A 25,097-nucleotide genomic window follows, 5' to 3' on the forward strand; every position below is an offset into this window, starting at 1 on the left:
GTTAAGTTACGAAGTATTTTGTTGTTTGTTTAAAGTAGGAACAGGAGAGCGAAAAGGAGTCATTTGAACCAAACCATGTTTGACAAGAATCTTCAGCTTTTTTCCAAAGACTGTATGAAAAGAGAGAGGAAATGGATATTCAACGTATGAAATATAAAATATGTGTGAAATTAAAACAATGGAAATCTTGAAAGATAATACTAACGAACTTCAAAGTATGAAAAACATATTTTCGTGGTGGAAAACTCCAAGTCATTTTCGAAATATGAACTTGATGTTTTTCTTTATTATGAAGTGGAGATATGGGACGATACGATCCCTCAGCCAGAAAATTTTAAGTAAGCTACCTTCAACTTTTTCAATGGTCATAATTACTAATTAGGGTCCGGAAGTTGATGAAAAATCAACTTTTTTTCTGACCCTTAAAAACAATGCTAAACCTGATATAATGTCCGTTTCCCTTCAGTTAGAGCCGGAAAACACTTTCTCTTTTACATTTTCTTTTTGTTGCATTTTTCAGCCTTTTTTGGCATTGAGTTTATTTGTCAGTATTTTTAACAGTTTTTGTTGCATTTTTACTTATTTTTGAGGTTTATTTTTTTCTCCTCCCCTGTTGTTTCATGCATTTTAAATGCATTTACTAGTAAGACTTACATATTTAGATTTCATGACATGGTCCTTTTAGCAAATTCACCATGAATCGAAAAAACGGTAAATGGAAAAGCATAATATTATTCTTAACTGAAATGTCTGGCAATGGATTAAAATACTTTGTGTGAAGAACTACTTTGAGGTTCTTTTTCCGAACACAATTATCGCTTTAATCTGTACTTTTAAAGTAAAATTAGTCACAATATTAAATACAATTACACTCTGCTATACGCGAAGCAGAACTGTATTTTCGGATGCTGGCCGACTACAGTATCATAGAAGGCCCACTCTGAAAGGGGATGAATTGGTTGATTTGGTGTTTTAAGTCAACTTTATGCATAGTAAGGCTAATCGGGACTGGACCTACAGCTTAAAGTGGAATCCGAACCGAGTGCATAAAATAACGTGAACCGTGTGGTGTAGGGAGATCGTTTGCTTATGGAATGGAAGGTCATAGTTCAAACCTACTTCTTTGCGAAATCTTTTTCGGGAAGTAAACGGCTTTGGACGAGAATGCTTATCTACGTTTCTTGGATATTTCCATTGATATTTATGCGATTTATGTCCAGCATTTCCGTACGCAGAAAGTTGACATGTAAGTTCTTAATATGTGTTAACTTATAACAGCTGAATGAAAGGAAAAGTATTTCCCAAAATCCTGCCAATCACTGAAAGATTAAAAACATTAGTAGAAGCATTACTTGAGGCGTGCACAGAGGCGACGATTATGGAGTGTGGAGGGGCAGATGACCCAGCACTATGTTAAACATTATCTACCAAGGGAAAGAAACTGTCCTTGCCCTCCCTCCACCTTGTCCCATCAGTTTTGAAACCCAATCGCCGCCACTGAGCATGCATCGCATAAATATTTACAGTAATATCATATAATATTATATTACGTTATTAGAACACTTCGTACTCGGTAAATAAAAAGGAAAAAATAATATGGAAAGGGTGGGATTTGAACCTACGATGATTCGATCTTGACGAAAACAGTAAAAAAACGAAAGTGCTGTCATCCAACCAACTACTCCAGGAGATTTCTAACAGAAAGATCATTAAAACCCATTCATCTCAGTTGAAGGAACATTGTGCCGGAGTTTCGAACCATTTTTCGCCAAGAACCAAGGAAAAGACACACTTTGCAGAATCGTTTGGTGTTGTGCAAGGTATCTTTACTAAACATTTCGCATAAAATCATCATATATTTGCCTTCTTGCATTCAAATGTGACCGCAATTCTTTCCAGGGGGATGAGAACCTGTTCAGTGTTTCACAATGCACATACATTTTCCTATTTTCAAATTCAGAACTAAGAATCTTGATATATTTTCAAGATTCGTATTTCTACTTAACATTTTTTTCTCTACTCATATAATTTATTACTGCTTTAGGGTGTCTTTACTTTATGGAATGTGAAAGAATGAAAAAAAAAATCACGAGCGTTTTCATTCAGGAAGAAGAAATGTTGCAAAGTTGGCTACTCTTAGTTGGCTCTGAAGCGCTACGATGCCAGATTTACGAATTCCGGACTTTGAAATTTTTCAGGGCGGTCAAATAAGATGTTGCGAAGTGTACAATAGAATACGGTTAGGCTACATATAAACACTCCTCAGAAAAGTTAATCCTAGATTAAGAAAACAACTTATTGAAAAAGGCTTAAAAAATGCCTATGTATACGATAAAAACTACTTCTACTACAGTTTCGGCTTGCTTAAGGAATGTTTACCCAATATTTCTATTTGGACTACACTCTCTTCCTGTGATTGCTAACTGAAATTTCCTGTAGAAATATTATCTGCTGTAAGGTCCCCCCTTGGCAGAATAATGAGATAAAATTAACAATAAATACATCCTTGTGTTTAGAATATATTGAGCAATGTCTAATTCTGGGGTAACTAGAACTCCCTTCCCCCCACAAAAACACCAGAGATTGTAAATGTATAAAGAATTAACTTGGTTATAAATTTTTAACATTAGCATTAAAATTGTTGTTATCTCTAGCCGAGCACAAAGACATCAATCAGTTATTAATTTCTTTCTTACTAATTACCATAACCGTACTTTAGCCAGCATAAATTTAGATATATAACTATTTTAACTAATTGCCCACTATTGTTGAAACTTAATGTGTATTGTTGGAGAACTGTTTGATATTAGTGAACCACAAAGTACATTTTTGCAGTAACAATGGAATGGAACTTATTCTTGAAAATGTATCTTATATAGCCTACAAGGTATATTACGTTCATCCACACATCTGTTCAGTATCTTATCATTATTATTAGGGAATGTAATGTTCTGAAAATGTCACCGAAGCATGCTGCAATATGTAACTGCAATAATTCCAATTATTTTAAAAATATCAAATTCTTAAGAAGATTACAAATAACATACATAAACTTCATAGTGTGTTACACAAAGAAAGGCAAAGAATGCAAAGAGAGAGAGAGAGAGAGGGGGAGGAACTGTAAGGGTTGAGAAAAGATGAACATCATACATTTAAGACATCGGCATGATCATAATTGATATAAAATGGAAGCAAAAATCTATTAAAAGGTAATTCACATGTAAAAAAGAAAACAATACACTGTTAGAAGTTTCCGCAAAGTTACAAATAATTCTACCGTTAAAATGCGACTGTTTGCCCGTTAATTTACAAAACGGAACGCAACAGTTTATCTCCCGAGCGCATGCGCATTTATGCTGTGACCTATCTGTGCTGTGACTGGAATGAAAATTAAACATGATATTGGTAACTGTTTGGAATATTAAACGCAGACACATCCTCTTACATGTTATGTAGCCGTGTATAAGGCTGTAGTAGAGTCGGATGCATAAATATTACCCAGAAAATTGTCTATCACCCAAGTTTATTCTGTCTCTTTTACGCAATGAGGGATTCAATAATTGAAACAAAGTACCTAACAAGCTCGGCACCAACAAGTGTAAAATGTATTCTTTAAAATCACTTAAGACGCAAGAGAAAAAATAATGAGAATAGTCATGAACAATTTGCCGAGCAACACTTGTGCACCTCACTGTACAGCACTGAGACATAAAAGTAAGAAAACTTTAAATTTAAATTTGAATAATTTATCTCGTAAAGATAGATATAGATTATAAACTGCAGTTGGGTGCACCATAAATATGGTTTTAAAATTTCAACCATTAAAAATGCATAAATTGCAGTTAACAATTTGAAAACTGTAGTTGGATAGTAGCAAAATTTGACTGTTTCAGACCATCATTTCTTCGCATTACCGAGATATCTTGTAAATCTATTTTCTGGTGAGTAAAGATGATCCTGATAAACAGGGAAGTATTTAAGATCGGGCAAAAATAAAGTCATCATAATTTGTTAGTATAATGATACTAATTTCTAAAGAATGGATTTCCTTTGGTATAATTTTAATGTGGCTAACAAAAAAAAATCCTCCACGAAAATGAAATTGGAAATTGTACTGCTTATAATGTTTTACATAGCGTATATTGTTGAAAATTGATTGAAATTATCAATCAATGGTTTTGTATTCTGTAATATTAATGAGAATCTTGAAGTACGGCAGAAAAACATTCAAAATAACATTTTAATAAACCCCATTACAGAGGATGTAATCCAGGCCTGGTTAACACGCCGTATTTTTGGAAGAGTGCTCTCTTTGACTGCAGAACGAGCAGCGCTACTGTAGCGTTGTAAAAGGAGCAGGAGGCTTCGCCGGTCGTGTTCATGCAGTGGGGAATATCTCGTCAACGGATTCGCGAGTTATGTCCAGTGTGGCGTTGTAATCGTGGTGGCAGAAACAGGAAATGAAACGGTGGTCGCTTTTTACCTCTCAACGGACGCGACTCCCTCACACCGGCTCTGCTGCTTACTAGCTTTGAGGTGTAGCGTGCAGGTGGGAAGCACGCACTGCACGGAGCTCTCAATAGCTTACACAAGCGCAAGCGAGTTGCCCAAGCCTGATGTAATTATAAAAATTACTAGGGACGGTGTGATTGCAAATACCTATGCTATAGCTATGTTACAACGAATATGACGATCTATAATCTAAGCCAATCAACTTATCACACTGACGTCAGGCAAAACCTATCGCTATTAACTGACACAAATCGTAATCAATGCGATAAGGACATGACATCTATACAGCTATCCCCAACACTGTAACAAACATTACAACACAAACATTAATAACATTCCCAGAATGCTCACATTTAATTTCAAACATGATTTGAGAATAGAGTACAAGTCAATTCAACTGTTAAGTAATTGTAGGTAATTTAAAAAAAACAAAAGGATTGTACAGAGTGTACCTGTTAAAAATGATATTTTCTTCAAGTTCAAAGTTCTGAAGCCAGGTGAACCCCAGCATACCAGGACTGTTGGAAGCTCTCAAGCTCAGTTTCGATGCTGCAAATACTTGAAAGCCAGCAATTGTAGGTGTATCTGTCCTCCGAGTATGCAACTACGGAGGACAGATACACCTACATTTATTTCTTCTCTCGGAAACTACAAGTTCTTTACTACGCTAGGGACATACTTTTCTTTCTTTGCATTCCGGTTATTTTAAGTTGCTTTTCTTCTTCTTGGATTAATCGCAACGATGAGGATTTATAATGAAATGAATGGTGAGACGAACACAATAATGCATCCATGTCTTCACCATATGTCGAAAGAGTTATCTGATAGCTAATTGCTGTTTGCCCACTGCATGCTGTGCAATTTAGTCAGTGTGTACAGGGACACTCTGTATATAAAAACTAACACAAGCATAATTTTGAGTTTTCTTTTAAACGGAGCAGTTTTTCGTAGCCCTGACATAAATGAAGCTCACCCACACCATAAATTGAAGGTAAAAAAGCACATTCTTATGAGACTGATTACAATCACCAGTGGCGGCCATACACAAAATTATTACTGCACACTTTACAGTATAGGAGAAAATGCTGTTGCGTTGTAATTAGAGGATACAGGGTTCAAATCCTGGAAGAGTGTATGAGACAGAGATAGATTTATTGAAGTTAAATGACATTCTTAGACACTCTGGATGTGATGACTGACGTCAACGTCATGTAAGAATACTCAGAACCGACATAATGTTGGTCAAGCAACTTGATCGCGGTGTAAAATAGCATTGTTTCTTGTTGAATGAGGTGCATCGGCAAAAATCTATTTTTTGTATTTTTTTGCACGTAATAACCAATGTTACGATACCATTTCACAAACGAAACATTAGTGGTTATTAATATTTGAAAATTGAATAAAAGCGCGCAGAAAATCTTTCGTTAAAAGTACGAGATTTTTTTTCTGATATGAGCGTTACTGGCTTTACATACTTAAAAGTAATATTAAAAGTGAGAAATTATGCAGAAGAACATATTCCTTAAAAACATTTCAAACTACAATCCAATACATCTCAAATTCGTTCAAATTCTTTCCATGTCTTGTCGCTCTCACCGAAATTTGACATTACAGTATATTTAAAATACTGTCAAAAGCTGGCATGTGAGATAAATGAAGTTTCTAAAATAATTTCAAGTGTCTTGATTGAACAATAACAATACGTCCATTGTAGTCAGAAAGCACCCAATAATACCATTACTGAATAACATATTCAATTTATAACAACAAAATAAGGAACTTCCCACAAGTCAATGTAAAAGTTGTAACTTTCTACAGCAAATCTAATCATTGTAGGTATAGGTATAAAAAGACGCATAGTCTTCCGCAATGATATTTGCCGAATAATTGCTGTGCGACGTCAGCCATCAGTAAGAAACTCTAGACTTCCCGTACACACTGCCCAACAATGGGTTAGTTGTAGCGTATCATTATAATCCTATGGATTGATACGGTAGGGACACATCCAACTGCTAGCAGTCACAAAAACTAATCGCTAAGATCGCTCCTAACCTACAATTCCGCTTAGTTCTAATGAAGCATGTGTGGTTAAGTTAGGGGGGCAGGTTTAGAGCTCTTATGAGTTAGTTTTAGTGACCGTTAGCAGCTGGATGTGCCCCACGCAAATTTCAAGCCACTTGCCCCTTGACTCTACTACAGAAATGAATATGTTTTACATAGAAGCACGTTAAAAGCTCAATTATTAAAATTAATTTTATCACACTTTACAGAGTAGAAAAGTAACGAAGAATGAGAGAGCTAAAACACAACGTGACTCACCCTTCTGCTGTCGCCAACGTGCGGGAACACGAGATCAGATGGATTTAACAGGATTTTGTACGGTCCTTTGGACATCCTCTTCTTCAGAAGCTGCTTCCTAAGTTCGAAGACGTTACAAATGAGTAAGGAACAGTTATGTAAGACACACACACTCTAAGTGAAATAGGTAAAGCTTCATGGGAAGGCCTTAGCAATGACAGGCAAAACTTTAAACCAAGAACTTTAAGATAACATCGTTCATTGAACACTGCCTGCTTAGTTGAAAAATTTACTGCAGATAAAGTACATAAGTCTTCACGTAAATGAAAACCTGTAAATGTAAAAAGTAAATGAAAGGGAAAATAAAACTAAGAAAATAAAATAAGACTTAAGAACAGAATAAGACTATGATCAAAAGTGCAAGTATTTGAACTTTTATTAAAACGTCGAGTTTCTGTCACTTTTTGGTTAAACATGGCGACGAGGATGAAATTTGATGAAAGGACGCAAAGAACAGCCATGCCCAGGTTGGAACTCGAACCAGGGAACTTGGGTGGCGAGATCACAAGCCGACCACTTAACGCCCTCTACCACAGAGACAGTAAGTACTTAAAGAAAGAAATGTAGTGTAAGGCATACTTCAATTCAGAAGTATTATAAATCGAAAATGACTGTGAGAGCCAAAGCAAGAAGAGAACGTTTTCAGAAAAATAGCTGAAAGGGAGAGACTAAATTTAAAAAGAATTACTTAAAATACATCTCAAATAAGAAATTACTTACATCTTCACTTACAGCATAGCTCTTACATAAAAAATACACCATTTTTAACATGTGCAGTACTGGGCAAAACTGATAGTATTTTAATATGCATATAATATAGCAACCTATTATGCCCTTATATTTAGGCGGGAAATGCATGTGCATTGGACTGAGGTGGGCATGGCATCGAGGTCGCCACAATACCAGGTATACACAATAGAAACTTATTTTTGAAAAATAATGAGCTGGTAATTACTGTCCAAAAGATCATTTGTGGCCTTTCAGCGTCATGGACGATCATAAAGTTCATGGAGTAGTTCCACGCTGGTGTATCAAGCAGCGACTGTAAAATATACATATTCAACAACAATGATATAAACTGTCATGTCAGTCAAAGCTTGTCGCTGTAAAAATCTTCATGCTGGTTCTTTCAAATCCCACTTGGCCTACCTACATTAACCAACTTTGCACAAACTACAAGCACATCTAAATGAATGTGAAGGAACATCTTGCTTCATACTCCAATAAATATACAACTACAGAGGAAACCGACATAAATATAACTCCAATTGCACTCCATTACTTGCACTTCAAAGATGTTAAGTAAAGCAGAGACATCTATAATTGAAATTAAGAATTACTAACAGAACAATTGAATATTTTGGTTATTTCTACGTATATTAGCCTTGGTAAGGAACGATCTAAGTTTTCCCACCTTCACAGGAATTGGAAATAATGAAATGATTGCAAATTAATATTAATATTTACATTAATTAACATTTCTGATCTCGTCTTGAGCAGAGATAATTATTTCAAATTTCAGTGCTGTATTATCTCACGTGACGCAATAACAGTAGGGATTTCAATACGAATTGACCATCAATAACAAATGTTTACCTTGCAAATGCTCCTCCAATGATCGCTATACACACAAACAATGACGAAGATAGGACTATTGCAGCTATCACGCTAGGTTCGATATCTACACCTGGAAGGAAACAACCATAACTAATAAAAATCAATAGAGACTGAAATAGTTCTAACAATAAGATTCAAAAATCTGATTATTAAGTATACCTTCTATGAAAATTCAATTATACATATTACATGAATGCATCTGAAAAAACCTGAAATTTTATAGGGCATCGAATTAACCACATTTGAATATTTTAAAGAACCACTTCATAAGATACAAACAAATATTTTTTTAAGTTATCATGCACCAGATTTTTTTATTATCTAAAGTCACTGGCGTACGCAGGGGGGAGCTGATAAGGTCCCCTCCAGTTTGAGAAAATCAATATTTTCTAATGAAAGCGCAGCAAAGAACTCTGCTAAAATGGAAATGGAAAATGCAAATCCACATTAAAATGACCCCGAGTACCATGTTTGTCTTTGAACATCTTTTAAAACGAAGTTTTGAAATAGCAATTAGGCAATATTTTATTGTACGTAACCAGGAGCAGCACCAGAAACTTTTGACCCGTTCCGTATAAGCTATATATTGATAAATTAGGGTGGGTAATGGTATACTCAGGGAAGAGCTTATGGACCTACAGCTTCTCCCAAAATGTTGACAAAACATTGCTTTTTTAAAATGAGGGCAGTAAAGAATTCGTAAAGAACGAAGTGTTAAATGCAAACCCATTACTAGTTTTGCCTTTGAACTACTTTCAATTCTTTTAAAAAAATAGTTTATTGTATATCCTCCACGGAGTACAGGCAGTTATGTAACCTCTCCGATAAAATATCCTGCGTCCGCTAGTGTCTAAGACACATGCATTAAGTGATGCAAAGAAACCAGAATTCTGGTATTGATATTTTTGTTATTTCACGTTGCTCTTCTTCCACTTTTGGCTAATCGCGACGACGAAGATGAGTGATCATATGAATTGATGATGACATCCACAAAGGACATTCCTTTATACATAAAGTTTAGCATAGTGCGGCGGTAAAAGTAACAAAAAAGGGGGGTTCTTAATCGCCGCCACTGGTTCTGTTGGATATATCTTGGTATTTGGGAATTTTCGTGTGATATTGACTGGAGACTGTCACAAATGAACAATTTTTGAGGGCATTTTTTCCAATTAAGGAAATTCATGTAAAGCCATGATTCAACACAACATATATAGGTGCAATAAATTGCATCAAACTGCTTAAATTGTAACACAATTTATTATTTCCAGCAAGTGGAAATCCTCCATGCGACGTCATCTAACGTTCATCGAATATCCGTGACAGATTCACCTGTAGAAATCCCACCTTTCCTCCCTACCCCAAGTTCAAAATATAAAGCGTGGCAATAATCTCGTAACAGCGTGCACAGAGTTTCATTCATCACGATCAATCCCCACACCAGAGGGTGCAGCGATCGCTAATGTGGGATCGAGAACCCGCAAGCAATTATAACGGACAGTTATCTAACTGTCAGCAAAGTGCAGCTATTATACGACACATTTTGATATAAGCGCGATGAAAATTAATGTTCCCAATCATCATTTTTCGAGGAATTATCGATTCTACTTTGCCAGCACGGCGACCACACAGACTATCTCGCTCAGGTGCCCCAGTGTTGTATGATTAATAACCTGATTGCGTCAATGATCACTCGCCAAAAAGCATGTTTCTTTTTCATCTTTTTTTGTCTCTTGCCGTTTTACGTGGTTTTTGATATTCGCCGCGGGTGAAAATAAATTTATTCTGACAAAGAAATTAAGTGAGGGATATCGTTTCACGAACAATGGAGGCTTCTATGCGCTGTTGCTTTGACGAGAAAATTTGAAGAGTTTTAGGTTTTAGAGCATTGTTGTGTTGCCATCATTGCGATAGGAATCGAGGTATTTTTAGTTTGTTCTTTAAATGATTTAGCAATGTGCTGTAATAATCAGTGGCGTATATTGCACGATTCCATTTCTAAGAAGGGATAAGGAGCCAATTAGAGTCTTTCATGGGTGTATCCAGCGGGGATCCAGAGGGCGCTCCCCACTGGAAAACGAGAGAAAACTGGTTCATTTTATTTGTTTACGTTAGAAAGTAAAATAAATGTTACTCCCATTTCAAGTAATTCAAAACAAAGCATTGCCACAATTTCGATGTGCAGTGGGATCCACTAGTATTGATCGGCAAATTGTCCATGACTATTTTCATTAATATTTTCTTACATCCTATGCGTTTTTTTTATGTATGCTGGTGCAGAAGTTGCCAAGAGCTTGTTTTGAATATTTTTTTAATTCTTGAAGCTCTTATTGGGTCAAATAAAGTGCGCGAATATGGTGATGGATAATTTGCACGGTAATACTCATGGATCCCACTGTACACTCCCTGGAAAAGTGTTCTTTGCTTCCGGAAAACGGTTTTGCTTTGCGCTCTAGATGAAAGTTTTGTTCGACACCCCTTCCCCCCTCAAGACTGGTTATGCCGATGGCGACTTTCTTTTACTCGCATCGCCCGTTGTGTTTACCACCAGAATCAGAAAGAACTTAAATTTAGATTTATTCTGTAGAACCACAAATAAATGAAAACAAAATTTTAAAGTGGGAATTTTAAAAACCGTACACTCGTGTACATAAATATTACCAGGCAAATATTTTTTTGGTCATTTTTCTCTTTACTATGTAATTATGCTGACGCTGGTAAAAAGTTTGTCAACTGTTGTGTAATATTGTTGATCCGTACAGACAGACCCGGTGATATTCATTGCTACCACTGGCAACACTGGAGCAAACATTAGTTCAAAATCCCGGGAGATGCCGTGGTGTAGTTGGTTAGTGTGCCAGATTTGTACTAAAATCACAGGTTTGTCATAGGTTCGATCCCCACCACCGGCAAAAAGAAATTTGTTCACCTGAAGACGAGAGAAGAGGCGCTCTCTCGAAACATAGTGTTAGAATAAGTATAATTTAAAGAACTGGACAATTAGCATTGCATGTTAATGTACATGGTGAGTCAAAAGTTCCTTAACACGTTCTATAAACGTATAGGAGTTACGTTGGGTACAATTGATCATGACAAAAGTAGGTTAGGCCCAGGGGGAGCCATAAATGGGTGTCAAGAGAAGGTCCACCATATTGCTGGCCATCATATTGAATTTAACTCACAAAATGTAAATAGAAAGGTGGCGATGTGATATATGAAATCAAATTTTACGTTAAAAAAAATCTTCACCACTGCATTCCTCGTGAAATTCTAGCCTGATTTGATATATCACCTTAACTCTCCCTTTCATTTAAAAATTTTGAGTTGAATTCAATTGATTAAGTGATTGATTGAGTTGGTGTTTTAAGTTCACTTTACGCACAGTAAGGCTAATTGGGACTGAACCTACAGTGTAAAGTTGGATCCGAAACACTATGTGCCTCCACCGGGTATCAAACCTGGGACCTCTTGATTACAAGACGACGACGCTACCACTGCGCCATCGGGGAGGCCCTGGGAGTTGAATTCAATATGGCGATTAATAATATGGCGGACATCTGCTTGATACATACATCTATGGTTCCCACTAGGCCTAACATTTTTGTATCATGACTAGGTCTAGAATTTTCATGACCTGGCATATAGAAATTCATATTATGAAGAAACTAATCAAATTAAGGTGTTTTTAAGGACATATTTTGGCTTATTTGGCCATTTATGCGTGGTAGAGCATATTTTGATGGATTTTCGGGTCACATTCAGCATATTTTCGCTTTTGCAAAAAAAAAAAATACAGTCATTTTCGAAATGGATTTGGTTTTACTCCCACGTTCACTCGAGTTTTTTTTTCACTCCAGAAAAATGTTTTTTTATTTTTAGTTGAAAATATACAGAAAGTATTTTCATTCCTTGTGGATTGCAACTCAGGGCCCGTAAATTGAACTAAAAGTAGTAGCGTTTGTGAAAATATCACAGCATTTAGATATTGATGTTTGAAACAGCCCAGTTATAAGAGCATAATTTTCAAATTATAATGCACATTTTGTACAATTTTAGGTCATTCAGAGCATATTTATTTTGCATACTTCGGTGATTTTTAGGTCATGAAAATCCTAGTCCTAATCATGACGAATTGTATGCAGGAGAACTCTTTTACATTTTATAGAGGATGTTAAGGGACTTTTGACTCACCCTGTAGAATCCACGTCACTAACATTCAGAGAATCTATAGCCTTACCTCTCCATTTGAGGTCACAGTCATCCCCCTCCTCTTCCACGCAGACCATGTCCTCCTGCACGGGAACACCCGACGCCCAGTCCATGACCCGAAGGAGTCCCAACGCGGGGCCTGGATCGGCAACCTGCAGAACGGGGATCCAGGAGTCGAGTTCGGGTTCCCAGTCGAGCAGCACGAACCTCACGAGCCTCTCGCCGTCCACGACCTTCACCTCCTGCTGCATCGCGCCTTGAAATCGCAGCGACGAACGATCCGAGCGCAGGGTCGATCCGATCAAGGCCACTCCTTCGAACACCTGTCGAGACAGCGGCCACTCCTACGGAAGAGAACGAGACGATATTAGAGAAACGCAAGGGAACGGCTGATGTACAGTTGTCACGATCCTTTGGAGTGGCCTCGGCTTTCACCAGACCTGACTCCCGTGAACGCCATACTGCACCTTCTGAACACCACCCAACTGAGAAAGAGCTCACGGAGGTCATTTCTTCAATACAGGGCAGGTGGAAGGCCTACACCAACAGGTGGCACCGAGCAGTGTTGCCACAGGATGTGAAGAACATTGTTATCAAATACGACTTTAGAAAAAATGTGATTTAACAGTTACCATTATAGTTTCCACAACTAAAATCTTACTGTTGATATCAACTCAGTACTTCACACAATTGTTAGCTAGTACTTCACACCATAGGCGTCGACTTTCTCCCCCTCCCCGAAATTCCTCAAGAAGTACTCTATATACATTATACATAAAAAAATGTCAATCTTGCTCCCACAATATTCATATGAAGCTGGCGCCTCTCCTTGACACCCCTGTGAACTAAAGGGTGTCTCAAAAATATGGTACTTTTTTAAAAATCTTAACTTGGCAACACTGCGTGGAATATGGCGCCACGTAACGTACAAATCATGAAGTAGGTGCAGGGCCGGCGGAAAGAATGGGGGGCGAACCGTAAAGCCGCCCAGAGCAAATTTCTAGGGCGGCAAAATACGAAGAGAAGAAAAAATAAGCCCACAGATAAAGCCTATTGAAAACTTGGAAGTTATAATATTACTGATAAAACTTGTTCGAAATAGGCTCAATTTTACTCCACATAAATCATAAATGTAGTGAGCAAATATCTACAAAACATTAATCTCGATGTGATAGATGCTGTTAGATTCCTTGCAAATATATCAGAGCACTTTGAAATAAGAAGAAATGATGAAAAATTCCAGTTACTTAGTCAAAACCATGAGGGTCAAAGTGCCAAAACTGCTGGGGGGGGGAGACAATATATTTCCCTTTGTAGATAAGGTTTAGCATAGTGCGGAGGCACAAGTGGCGAGAAGTGGGGGGGACTGCCCCACTCGCCCCCCCCCCCAATCGCACCACTGTACTTAGTTGATGCGAAAGAATGGCATCAAATTAAGTTATAGACGATCCAAAGATAGGCAATACTGTACAGGTCCGAAATCGAAAGAAGTAGTAGTTCCAGTATGATGAAACTGTTGAAGATCCGCAAACACGGTACAAAGTTGATTTTTATTAGCATGTCCTAGACGTCATTATATTAGCTCTGAGAGATTTGAGCAGCTTGAACATCGTAGTGAATTTTTGAATTTCTTGCTTGATATTAGTAAGCTTAAAGACATACCATCTGGAGCTCGTTACTTCTAGCTATTGTTAATTGAAGAAATAACGACCAGTTAATATTCGAACAGAATAACCAAAGTGAAAACAGTGTTGGATCGAAACAATTAGTGTAAAATACAGTAACCAGGTTATGTTTTCATATTTTACCATTTAAACTAAAATAATAAATGGTCCTGTGGCCGCGGTGGCTCAGTCGGTAACGCGTCTGACTACCATGCTCAAGGTCCCGGGTTCGATCCCCGGCCGGTTCAAATCCGGGAACTTTTCTAACGTTGGAAGCGGCCCCGGCGCCCAACCAGCGTCGAATAACATGGGGTACCTGGGGGAAACCCTGGGGGGTAAAGGCGGTCAGGGGCGTGATGCTGATCACATCACCCCAATCACGACCAGATCAAGAAAGTGTGGGGCGTTACCGGAGTGGCTTCATGGCGTGGTGCTATGCACAGGGGAGAACTTTACCTTTTTTTTTACCTGAAGCTTTCAAAATTCCAAAAAAAGTTAGTTCTATCAGTTCTATGGGGTGAGGCGAAACAACATAACTTTATTACTAAAATTTTCCCAAATATTTATATTTTTCTTGGACACGTTATGCAGAAGTTAACAAACAAAATAAAATAGCTATGCATTTCAGTACACTAAGTGGATATTCACTAATTCGGTGGATCGATTAGAAGTCTCTCCCCAACGATATAATAATAATAAATTTGGAAAAAAGTGGGTTTATTTTCATTGGTTTACATTAGTTATTATATCATAATAATCAAGACAATGATAATAATAAGGGGGCCTCCCCGATGGCGCGGTGGTAGCGTCGTCGCCTTGTAAGCAAGGGGTTCCGGTTCGATACCCGGTGGAGGCACATAGTCATTCGGAATCCACTTTAAACTGTAGGTCCAGTTCCGATTAGCCTTACTGTGCACAAAGTGGACTTAAAACATCAACACAAACCAATGATAATAATAATTATTATTGTTGTTATTTCTACTATTCAGGTTTTGTCAATGGGCCTGACCGCTCCAATCTTTTGTATCAAAAGTGTACAAACATTGCCTGTATATTAACACATGAGGGCTCTAAATATATTTACCCTACTGATTTTAAAGATGAACTGAAAGTATTGAAACCACTATTTAGGTTGTGACACTTGCACGGAAAGTAAGACGGCGCGGAGGGGGGAATTTCTCTTAGCCCTCTCGATTCTCCCACGAGCTCTTCATGACTTTTTTCTTTCGAAATTTTGTTTGTTTTCATAGACTTTTAGCTGAAAAATGCCGTTTGCAGGGAACACCGCGTGGATGTAGTCTCTCTTCGTCCCCCATAAATTTTGCTTCTCTCTTTTCAAAGTTCGTCATTTTTTTATTTTCATTACGTTTCTGGTTTCAGTGGAAACCATCGTCTTTCTTCTTCAGTTCATTTTTGTTCAAATAGAAACAGTCCATTTGCATGTACATTATTTACAAATTTACATTTCCCTGGCGATTACTCCAATTTCTGCAATTGCTTTAAGAATGTTTTTCACACTTCCGTTCTCTTCAAGTTTCCTCAAGGCGTCACTTATAATCTTACGACAAAATATACAAATGTGGAGACTTCTCAACTTATTTACAGACAGACAGCAACTAACTGGTGAGTAAGTTGTATCACTAACCCGGACCTGCATACGCTTGGCTTGCGAGAGGTACTGGGATCGTTGCCCAGCATCTCCACCACGTAACGAACCTTTATGTTCGTGGGATCTTAAGAGTACCTAGAAGGTTAACCAGTTAATTGATGCGGTGATGTAAACTACTCATCATTCATCCTCTAGATGAGACCACTCGTCATTGACATGACGAGTTATCGCTTGGCAATGCGAAAGGTACAAATTTACACTAGGGACTAGACTACAGAAAAGACAATGGTCACTCGTTGGGTTTTGCGAACCGTTGAACCTGTATCATGGCTGGGTGTAGGATAATTACCTGTCTATCTGAAGTCTTTAGCTGAATCGAAATAATCGAAGTCCTCTGTAAGCTTCTCTCTAATGCTGACCAAAGCGTGCTTCCACTACTGACCTCCTGCCTTGCTGACCACCTCTCTCAACCAACTCAATTCCAAAAGTCCATATCCCCTCAGCTTGTCTCACCTCTATATTCCCAGGCCATCGAGCTCTTCCTCAATGCCGAATCGTGTTTATTATAATTGCTACCATGCAAACCGCCGACTCTGTAACCAGAAGTATTACCTGTTTCCTGAATGCCCAGGAGGTCTGCATGGCACAACACAATGCATTGTAAACATGCCTAAGAGGCTTGAGACAGCTGAGAAAAACAAGTGAATGCCCTGGTCAACATGAAGCGTTCAGAGAGACTTAAATAAAATAAACATACAATCTTAGGGATTGATACGCATAGAAGGTCAGCGTAGTGCAAGAGAATATCGCCTCGAGGGAGTCTCTGATAAGTGCGTAAACCAATCAAGCGTGGAGGAGGGGGAAGACGCCTCGCAAGGTTTCTGGCGAGGAACGAGTTTATTTTGCAGTTCCGTGCAAGCGTCATCGTCGCAAATTAAACGGTCATGGACATTGACCTCTACGTGCAACAGTCACTAAATTCACCTCCGTGCAAATGTATCTATGGGCAAGTGTCACAAACTCCTTTAGGCAGTCATAAAACACAATAGTGCACCAAAGGGGACCATACGAAAAATAACGTTACGTGTATTTTTTTAAAAAAAATCCAATCATATTATAGGTCTACAATGGTAAAAATATGAACCCAAGTCTTGAAGACATATCTTTCCTAATACTTGGTACATTTGAGATAAGTAGCTATATTTAAATTGTAATTTAGTGTCAAATTTTTTAAAGTTTTGCTGTGGTAGAGACATCCATTTGTTCAATAATGTAACATTATTTATTTTATTTATTATTTTATAGTTTGATGTTTTACTTAGGAATATATTGATTTTGATTTTCAATTTCTCGTTGCTGCGTAATGACGAGGGTGGGGGGGGGGGTCGAAAGGGAGCAGCATCTGCCGCGGTTGCCCAGGGCGGCGAAATGGCTAGCGCCGGCCCTGAGTAGGTGCCATGCCATTCAGTTATCATGAAGGCCATCTTGTGAATGAAAAAGATGTTTACAATTAATTGCATACCCCGTACTATTCATCTCCATGAATACACTTGCTTCGAAGTTCATCTTCTTCATTAATTTTCCATTTCAAAATGTCCCATATTTTTGAGACATCATTTACTAGAGTCAATTACAAGTGCCTTTCCCTTAATTACGCAGTCTATACGTATATAAGTAAACTTGTGAGCCTGTGTTGTGTGTTTGCATATACAGTAGAGCGTCGATTATCCGAACGTCGGTCAACCGAACGACCGCTTAACCGAACTGTGTACTCGCTCGCACCTGTTACTCTCCCACCCTACCGTCCATCATCCCCCTCACTCCCAAACCAAGTTTCCCACAGTAGTCGCCGCACTGAGCCACCGCTGGCGGAACATTGCTTCTAATGGGGCCTTCATAAGGCGCTGCTGACCAAAATAAAGGATTTTTTTAAACGTTAATTTTGTGTACTGTGTGTATTGTTCATGCAAAATGCGTATGTAATATGTACATATTTTTGTTTAATAAACTGTACCACATACTATATATTCCTACTAAAGTTGCCTTTGTACGTTACTTTGTAATACTTAAAGAGATGCCTGTTTTTATGAATAAATTTACTGTACAGTACTTCTTTTTGGCAAATAAACATGTACAGTTCGATTATCCGAACAAACCAGTTTTCCGAACACCCATGTCCCCCAATTACTTCGGATTATCGACGCTCTACTGTACATATATTCAGGATAAAATACAATTTTTCGAGGGCTGATAGCATTGAAATAAGGCGTCAAATAACATCAAACTTGTGAAAACCTCTGTTGTTCGGTGACATGCTGTACACACACTCCGAAATAAACTTTTGGCTTTTGGGGGAGAGGGGGGCGTTCATACTCAGTGGCGTATTTATGATTTCATTTCGGCCATGCAATGGATCCGAAATGTTACCAGTCAGTTATTGCCTTTGATCATTGGTTCTAACTTAGGCGCCCGACCCTGTGGCCGAGTGGTTAGCACATCGCGCTGCGACGCCAAGGGTCCCGGGTTCGAATACCGGTTGGGCTTGGTTGTTTGTGAATGTCCATTCATCAATTTCATCATTTCCATCACTCATCCCCATCTTCGCAAATTAGCCAAGAGGCACAAAACGCGAAGTAAAATAAACTAAATCAAATCAAAATCAATCTAACTTAGGCGATAACATGTAAACGTAATTTAGGAATACTTAGTACATATACAGGGTGTTTCGTAAGTTCGTTTACAACGCTTGGGAGGTGATTGTACGAGTGAAAATAAGGTGGAAAGTTCATGTAACGAGATTCCGGAAACGGCTTTGTTGACGAGTTATTGACGTTTGAAAACGTGGGAAAATGATTTTCCGAAGTGAATAATGGCAAAACGGGTGGAGAGAAGTCGTCGGTGTTGGGCGGTCCACTAAGAAATTTGGTACGCTCCTGTCAAAAAATCACTCGGTAATGTTGTGCAATGTCGGCGCAAGGGATTCCCCAAAGGACGCGAACGAAGATGTTGACGGGAGTGGGGTGGGTGTGCGTTCTGCGTGAGCTGGTATCGACGAAAATTGGCGTGTGTTGAATGGCACCAAAAAACAAAGAAAATTTCCTGAGCGAAGGGTACCATGACCTAAAACCGAAAAAATGAACTGTCATAGGTTGCATACCCTGAAGGGAACACAGTATGGTTAATGGAGATGTGAAGGGAACCTCATCACAGACGGTTTTCAAAGTGTCCACCATGTACTTCCAAGCAGAGGCGACAATGGCGAATCAAGGATTGTCTAGTGCGACCCAACAACCGCGGCGTTTCTGATATCGATGCTGCAGCTACATTGATACGGGCAACGAGGTCCTCGGCTGACACCACAGGTGTTTCGTAAACGAGGCGTTTCATCTCTCCCCACAGGAAGAAATCCAGGGGCGTCATATCAGGTGGCCATGGCACAAGGCCTCCCCTGCCAATGCACTGGTTGTGGAATACGGTAATGAGGAAATGGCGCACATTCCGATCGAAATGTGGGGGGTGGACCACAGTCTTTGTCTCAGTGCCAAGGGCACGTCCTCTAGTAGTTCAGGCAAAACCTCACTGAGAAATGCTTGATAAGTGGGTCCACATAGGCGAACAGGGAGAATGTACGGTCCAATCAAATGGTCATGCAGTATCCCGCACCACACATTCACTGCAAATCTGTGCTGATGATGTGCCACTAGCAGTGCATGTGGATTTTCATGTTCCCACACATGACTGTTTTTATTATTGAACACAACAGTTTTCGTGAAGATATCCTCATCAGTCCATACTACCGTATTCTGAAAATTGGGGATAGTTTCAATTTGATGAACAAACCATTGGCAAAAGTCCTCACGTGGGCCAAAGTCCCGAGGTAAAAGGTCTTGCACTTTCTTCAATGTGTACGGGTGCATCCCCTTTTCTGCCAGGACTCGCCACACATTCACATGGGAGGTGTTTCGTTCGTGGGCTAGTGCGCGTGTACTGGTGCCTGGATGATTCATCACTGCAGTTAGCACATCTTGCACAAACTGTCGTGTTCGCACACTTCGCGGTCATCCAACTTCTCGACGAGGTGGCAACACTGATCCTGTTTCCCGAAGTCGAGTGTCTACAGTTTGAAATAAGGTGTGCGATGGTAACATCCTATTTGGAAAACGTGCCCCATACAGACGCCTTGGAGCACGGCTATTGCCTCCAGCCTCCCCATAAATCAGATGCATGTCCGCCAGCTCTTGGGACGTGTATGCACAAGTGTTTATGGCCGTTAACACTAGTACACCTAACAGAACACGATGGGCTGTGGCTAAGAATTAACACGTAACACTGGTAGGTCAAATGTTTGCCCAACACTACTGTCCAAGAACCTCACGTCTTTCCATTCAACTGTGAATGTTTAACAACCTGCTGCTGGCACAGCACCTGAAGCACGAATGGCACACACACGTGCGCTCCTTCATGACGAAACCTACACTGTTGGCGCCCCTAGCGGGAAATGTCGTACTTAACGTCAGATCACACGGACACCCATCTGCCCTTCAGGGTATGCAACCTATGACAGTTCATTTCTTTTCGTTTTTACTTCATGGTGCCCTTTCCTCAGGAAATTTTCTTTGTTTTTTGGTGCCATTCAACAATTTTTTGACAAGAGCGTACCCAATTTCTTAGTGGACCGCCCTACACCGACGACTTCTCTCCACCCGTTTTGCCATTATTCACTTCGGAAAATCATTTTCCCACGTTTTCAAACGTCAATAACTCGGTAACAAATCCGTTTCCGGAATTTCGTTACATGAACTTTCCACCTTATTTTCACTCGTAAAACCTCCCAAGCGTGCGTTGTAAACGAACTTACGAAACATCCTGTATTTACATTCTAGGAAAACCCAAACTCCATAATAACGGCTATCAACCTAATAACACAGAAAACTTGGCGAAAAATATATTGCCAACGTGCTTACAAATTTCTTTAAACTTTAATAAATGTAAAATACCAGCACTATGCCTTGAAAACTTTAGTGAAAAACAGTTTGCTGTTGGATCGGTTAGTTGTTCAGTTGCAAAATCGTGTTCCTTTTTTTAATTCCTAAGGATGCATACTCTACAACATGAAAATATTTCATAACTGGTCCATTAATGGACACAAATGATGTTTCAGTTGTGTTTGTTATATAGTTTAAAAATGGTAATACTTTCAATTCCATTTTCTTTGAGGGGGATAAATACACCTCAGCGAAATAAATTATATTTCCAATCCCTTAGAAATTGACAGCAACTGTCGACTATATCATCTCAGTGATCAACGCTTCTCATGAGATTCATGAATGCATTGTTAAATATTCTTTACACTAACAACACAGAGTCTTCTTACGCAAGGATTCGTACGTACCTCAAATTCTTCTGTTTTATTGATATAGAAAGAAACGTTCATGTTTTCCTCGGGATCCATGCTGTAGTCCAAAGCCGTCAAAATGAGCAGCGCCCTCTTTGTTTCGAGGTCAACATCAGGCGGCGGTGCGTACGAGGGGATTAAGGCAGACAAGTGAAGAGCGATGATCGCCGAGGGAATGAGGGCAATACCTACCGCTCCTGCAGCGAGGAGGAACTTGTGGGCGACCTCAGAATTCAATGGAAGACTCAGAATGATAGCTGGAAAGAGAGAATAGAGAGCTTCACTATTACAAAGTACAAGGTGCAATCCAAAAGTTCTGGGACTGAAATTAGAATGCCAGCTCCCGTTAACTCGAGCACAGTACAGTACGGAGATTAGGTACAAAGTTCGATACAAGGAAGCATTTGCTCATAAAGTCCGCGCGTTTATTATGTCCCCATCGGCAACCCTTTTATAAAACTTAACACTGACAACAATAGCAAACAATAGCCAAGCCGCTCCCGATAAGCGCGTGCACTCAGACGTTGTTGCCACATTTTCTTTACATTTCTTGTAGTTGCAAGGCGGCTCTCGTCATTTTTGCGCCATAACCACGTGCGGGGTTGATTTTTTTAACTAGTTGTGTTGTGTTGTGCTGTTTTGTTGCTTTGTTATAGTGTTGTGCTTGTAGTGTTTCCTTAGACTTTGCATAATGCAAGTTATCACTCACGGCTGCTAGTGAAAATCCTAAGTATGAAGACAAAACTGCAGGATATTATTTCCTTCATGGAGAGCAGAGGTGCCCACCCCCCTCAAAGCCAATGGCGCATTCGCCCCAAAAATCATGTCATGCGTCCCCCCAGATTATATCATGTGCGCCCCCCCCAAAAAAACATCATTCGCGCCCTCAAACCATATCGTAATCCCCACAAAGTATTTAATTACGACAGTGTGTCTACCGAAAGTAACTTGTTTCTTAGCTTTACAGAACACTATACTTGATCTGTCCTTATTCACTAAACAGGGGTGCCCATCACTCAAGACCACCCCTAAAATCGTTCATAAACCCCCGAAAATAGTTTGGATGAATGTGTAATAGTTGATGTCTATTTGAATGAAATACCATGTTACATTGTCCATATTTTTTGATTGTTCGATTTTCGAAAAAACTTAAAGCTAGCACATTGATTGGTTAAATGTAGTAAATTAAAATATGTAAATATGCATATAAATAGTATTTTTGAGTTTGTTAATAAAACTCAATTTGAGTATTTAACACAAATTGTTACACAACTTAAGATAAAGATACACAAGTCAACATTGACAAACCAAATAACATGCTCCAGCCGTATGGAAGATTCAATTTGTTTCACGAGACATTACAGAACCCTAGCTATAAATTCTTAACCTCAGGGCGATAATATAACAGGGTTCCTCTTTCAAAGAACTCACCCCCAGTTTTCCTCGGGTAAATATAATTATTTTAGTAACAAACCATAATGCATAACAATAATTACTTGGATTTTATCTTCAGTGCAAATTTAAAATTTTCCTGTGACAAGTTAGAAATACGGATTCCATATATTTTTGTCCCAAATGATGCACCTGCTTTACATTAAGCAGTATACCAACACTAAGCATTATATTTTAAGAAGTGATGTTATTAATGAATATCGAGAATATCGCTTGTCTCTTGTAATGCAGTTATAGTATGAAACTTCACATTCACCTCAGTAAAGCGCCAAACACGCATTCTCGCAACACATGGTTGCGTGTGAAGCAAGCAAGAAAATGTTTACACCCATTTCTTTGCAGGCTTTCAAGAATATTAATTTAATGGGGTGTCAATACTTCCTTAAGATCCCGAGATATTTTGTCTTTTCCAGCTCTTCCTTTGGCACGTTTGGGGTCGAAAACGTGTACTACATACAATATCGCTAAATACAGTCTCCAAAATTTAATGTTCGAACTCTCTCTCCACTACAGAAATCTCTCGACAATCTAAGATTTAACACTTTATCAAGAGCTTCCTATTTCCTCCTTTAAATTTAATACAATACACCAAAATTTCCATGCTAGTTTTAGACAGCATTGCTTCCTCCAAAAAAATTAATTCTCAGTCTCCACACCAGAATTTCCGCAACAGTCTAAGACAATAGTAATACACAAGAATTGGATACCCCCTCAATTTAATGTTAATTTAATGTTCAATCCCCCTCTAACTAAAATACCAGCCATAATGGAAGACCTAGAGTTGGATACTGCCCCCCCCCCCACGTTTAATTCAGAATCCCCCCAGAACCCCGGTTTCAATTAAGGCCTAATATGTAAGAGTTGGATATTTCTCCCCCCCCCCCCTTCGATAATACCCTTAAACACTTCCTTTTTAATCTTTATCTGTATTTATTTTCTCTTTCCATATTCTTTAATTTTGTTTCTCTTTCTTTTTTTCCTTACAATTTCCTTCTTTTCCTCTTTATCTCTTCAATTTGGCAACATCGCTTTCCTACTCCAGTTTGTTGCTTCTACTTCAAAAGAAAACCGCCAACTTGGGTGTTTCTTTTAACAAAGAGTACCGCTCCCTTTGTTAACCGCTGGGGATATAATGAACGCGCGGACTTTACAGGTAGGGTGGGATAGTGTTGAATACAGCCACTAACCTCCGGGGAGGGGGGCATCAAACTTCACCGGGGATCTATAGTCATCAAATTATAATACCAATATAACAATACTAATATTTTAAAATTGTCCCTTACATCTTATAAATAATTAAATTAAGTTTAATTAGGTTTAATTAACTATCATTTTAAGAATGAGATCTTGAGAATCAATAAAATAATAATATAGCAGGCAATTATTTACATTTACAGCGAACTAAGGCGTCTAGGCTTTCTACAGAATGTCTGTGGTTGAAATCATCAATGAATCTTTCTGTGGGTTTCTGGCCCCCCTCATCAGTTGACATCTACACACAAGCTTGAAGCGTTTCCTGGTCCATCATATTTCTCAATTTAGCAGTTAAAAAAACGAGCGATAATTTAAATGCGTTCATTATTTTGACTTTAATTATAAAGAGAACTGAATCAGTGTTTATTACTACGAGAAAATCGGAAAAAGGATTATGTAAAATTAAAGTGAATGAATTGTACTTGAATTTTATCATTGTTCTAGAGTTGCAACCCTGATGATAAAATCGTTACGGCCTGTGTAACGAAACGAATCGATTAGTTTGCCTAGTAAAGACAGGCAGTAAAGACTAAGATTGTGGTCGTTCTATTTCTCTAGCCTTTCTTTCAGGTCCACTCAGCCTGAAACTGTAGATTCCTTAAGTGAGGCGGATAGATCGGGTGATTGCTATCTGTCGTCAAAGAAGAAGAGTTACATTAAGACCAGGCATGGGAAGGCAAAAATGAAAGGGTTGCAAGGATTAGTAGAACCTCAGACAAAGGTAATAAAGGGCAATCCGGTACGCTCTAACACTAACGATATTAATAGAAATACTCAAGCGAAAGTCTTTAGTATAAAACCTCAGGACTTAATGAAATTTCCAAAATTCAGTGGGTTAATAACTACAGTAACTCCATCCGAATTCCTGGAGAAAGTGGAGGAGCTGCTAGAGCTTTATGGGGTAGAGGAAGGGCAATACATAAAGTATGTCCCAAAATTGTTAACAGAAAGCGCCAAGCTTTGGTTTGAGGAACGGAAGGATCGCTTTACAACATATGACCTTTTCAAGAAAGAATTCATAAACTACTAT

The 25,097-nt window shown here is 38.7% G+C and overlaps 1 protein-coding gene across 1 annotated transcript in view; it reads right to left on the minus strand.

Annotated features, from left to right (window-relative positions):
- The window catches only part of LOC145994061 (retinal guanylyl cyclase 2), a 317,639-nt gene that overhangs the window by 54,360 nt on the left and 238,182 nt on the right, over positions 1-25,097 (minus strand). Inside the window, exons 5-8 of the mRNA XM_083130147.1 lie at positions 21,359-21,618; positions 12,722-13,037; positions 8,467-8,557; positions 6,832-6,928 (exon numbers count right to left, since the gene is read on the minus strand). Of these exons, the coding sequence (XP_082986273.1) occupies positions 6,832-6,928; positions 8,467-8,557; positions 12,722-13,037; positions 21,359-21,618 (764 nt within the window). The remainder of the gene's footprint in view (positions 1-6,831; positions 6,929-8,466; positions 8,558-12,721; positions 13,038-21,358; positions 21,619-25,097) is intronic.

The sequence above is a fragment of the Lepisma saccharinum genome, chromosome 10 (genome assembly GCF_977018435.1).
Source record: "Lepisma saccharinum chromosome 10, izLepSacc3.1, whole genome shotgun sequence".
Classification (NCBI taxonomy): Eukaryota; Metazoa; Arthropoda; class Insecta; order Zygentoma; family Lepismatidae; genus Lepisma; species Lepisma saccharinum.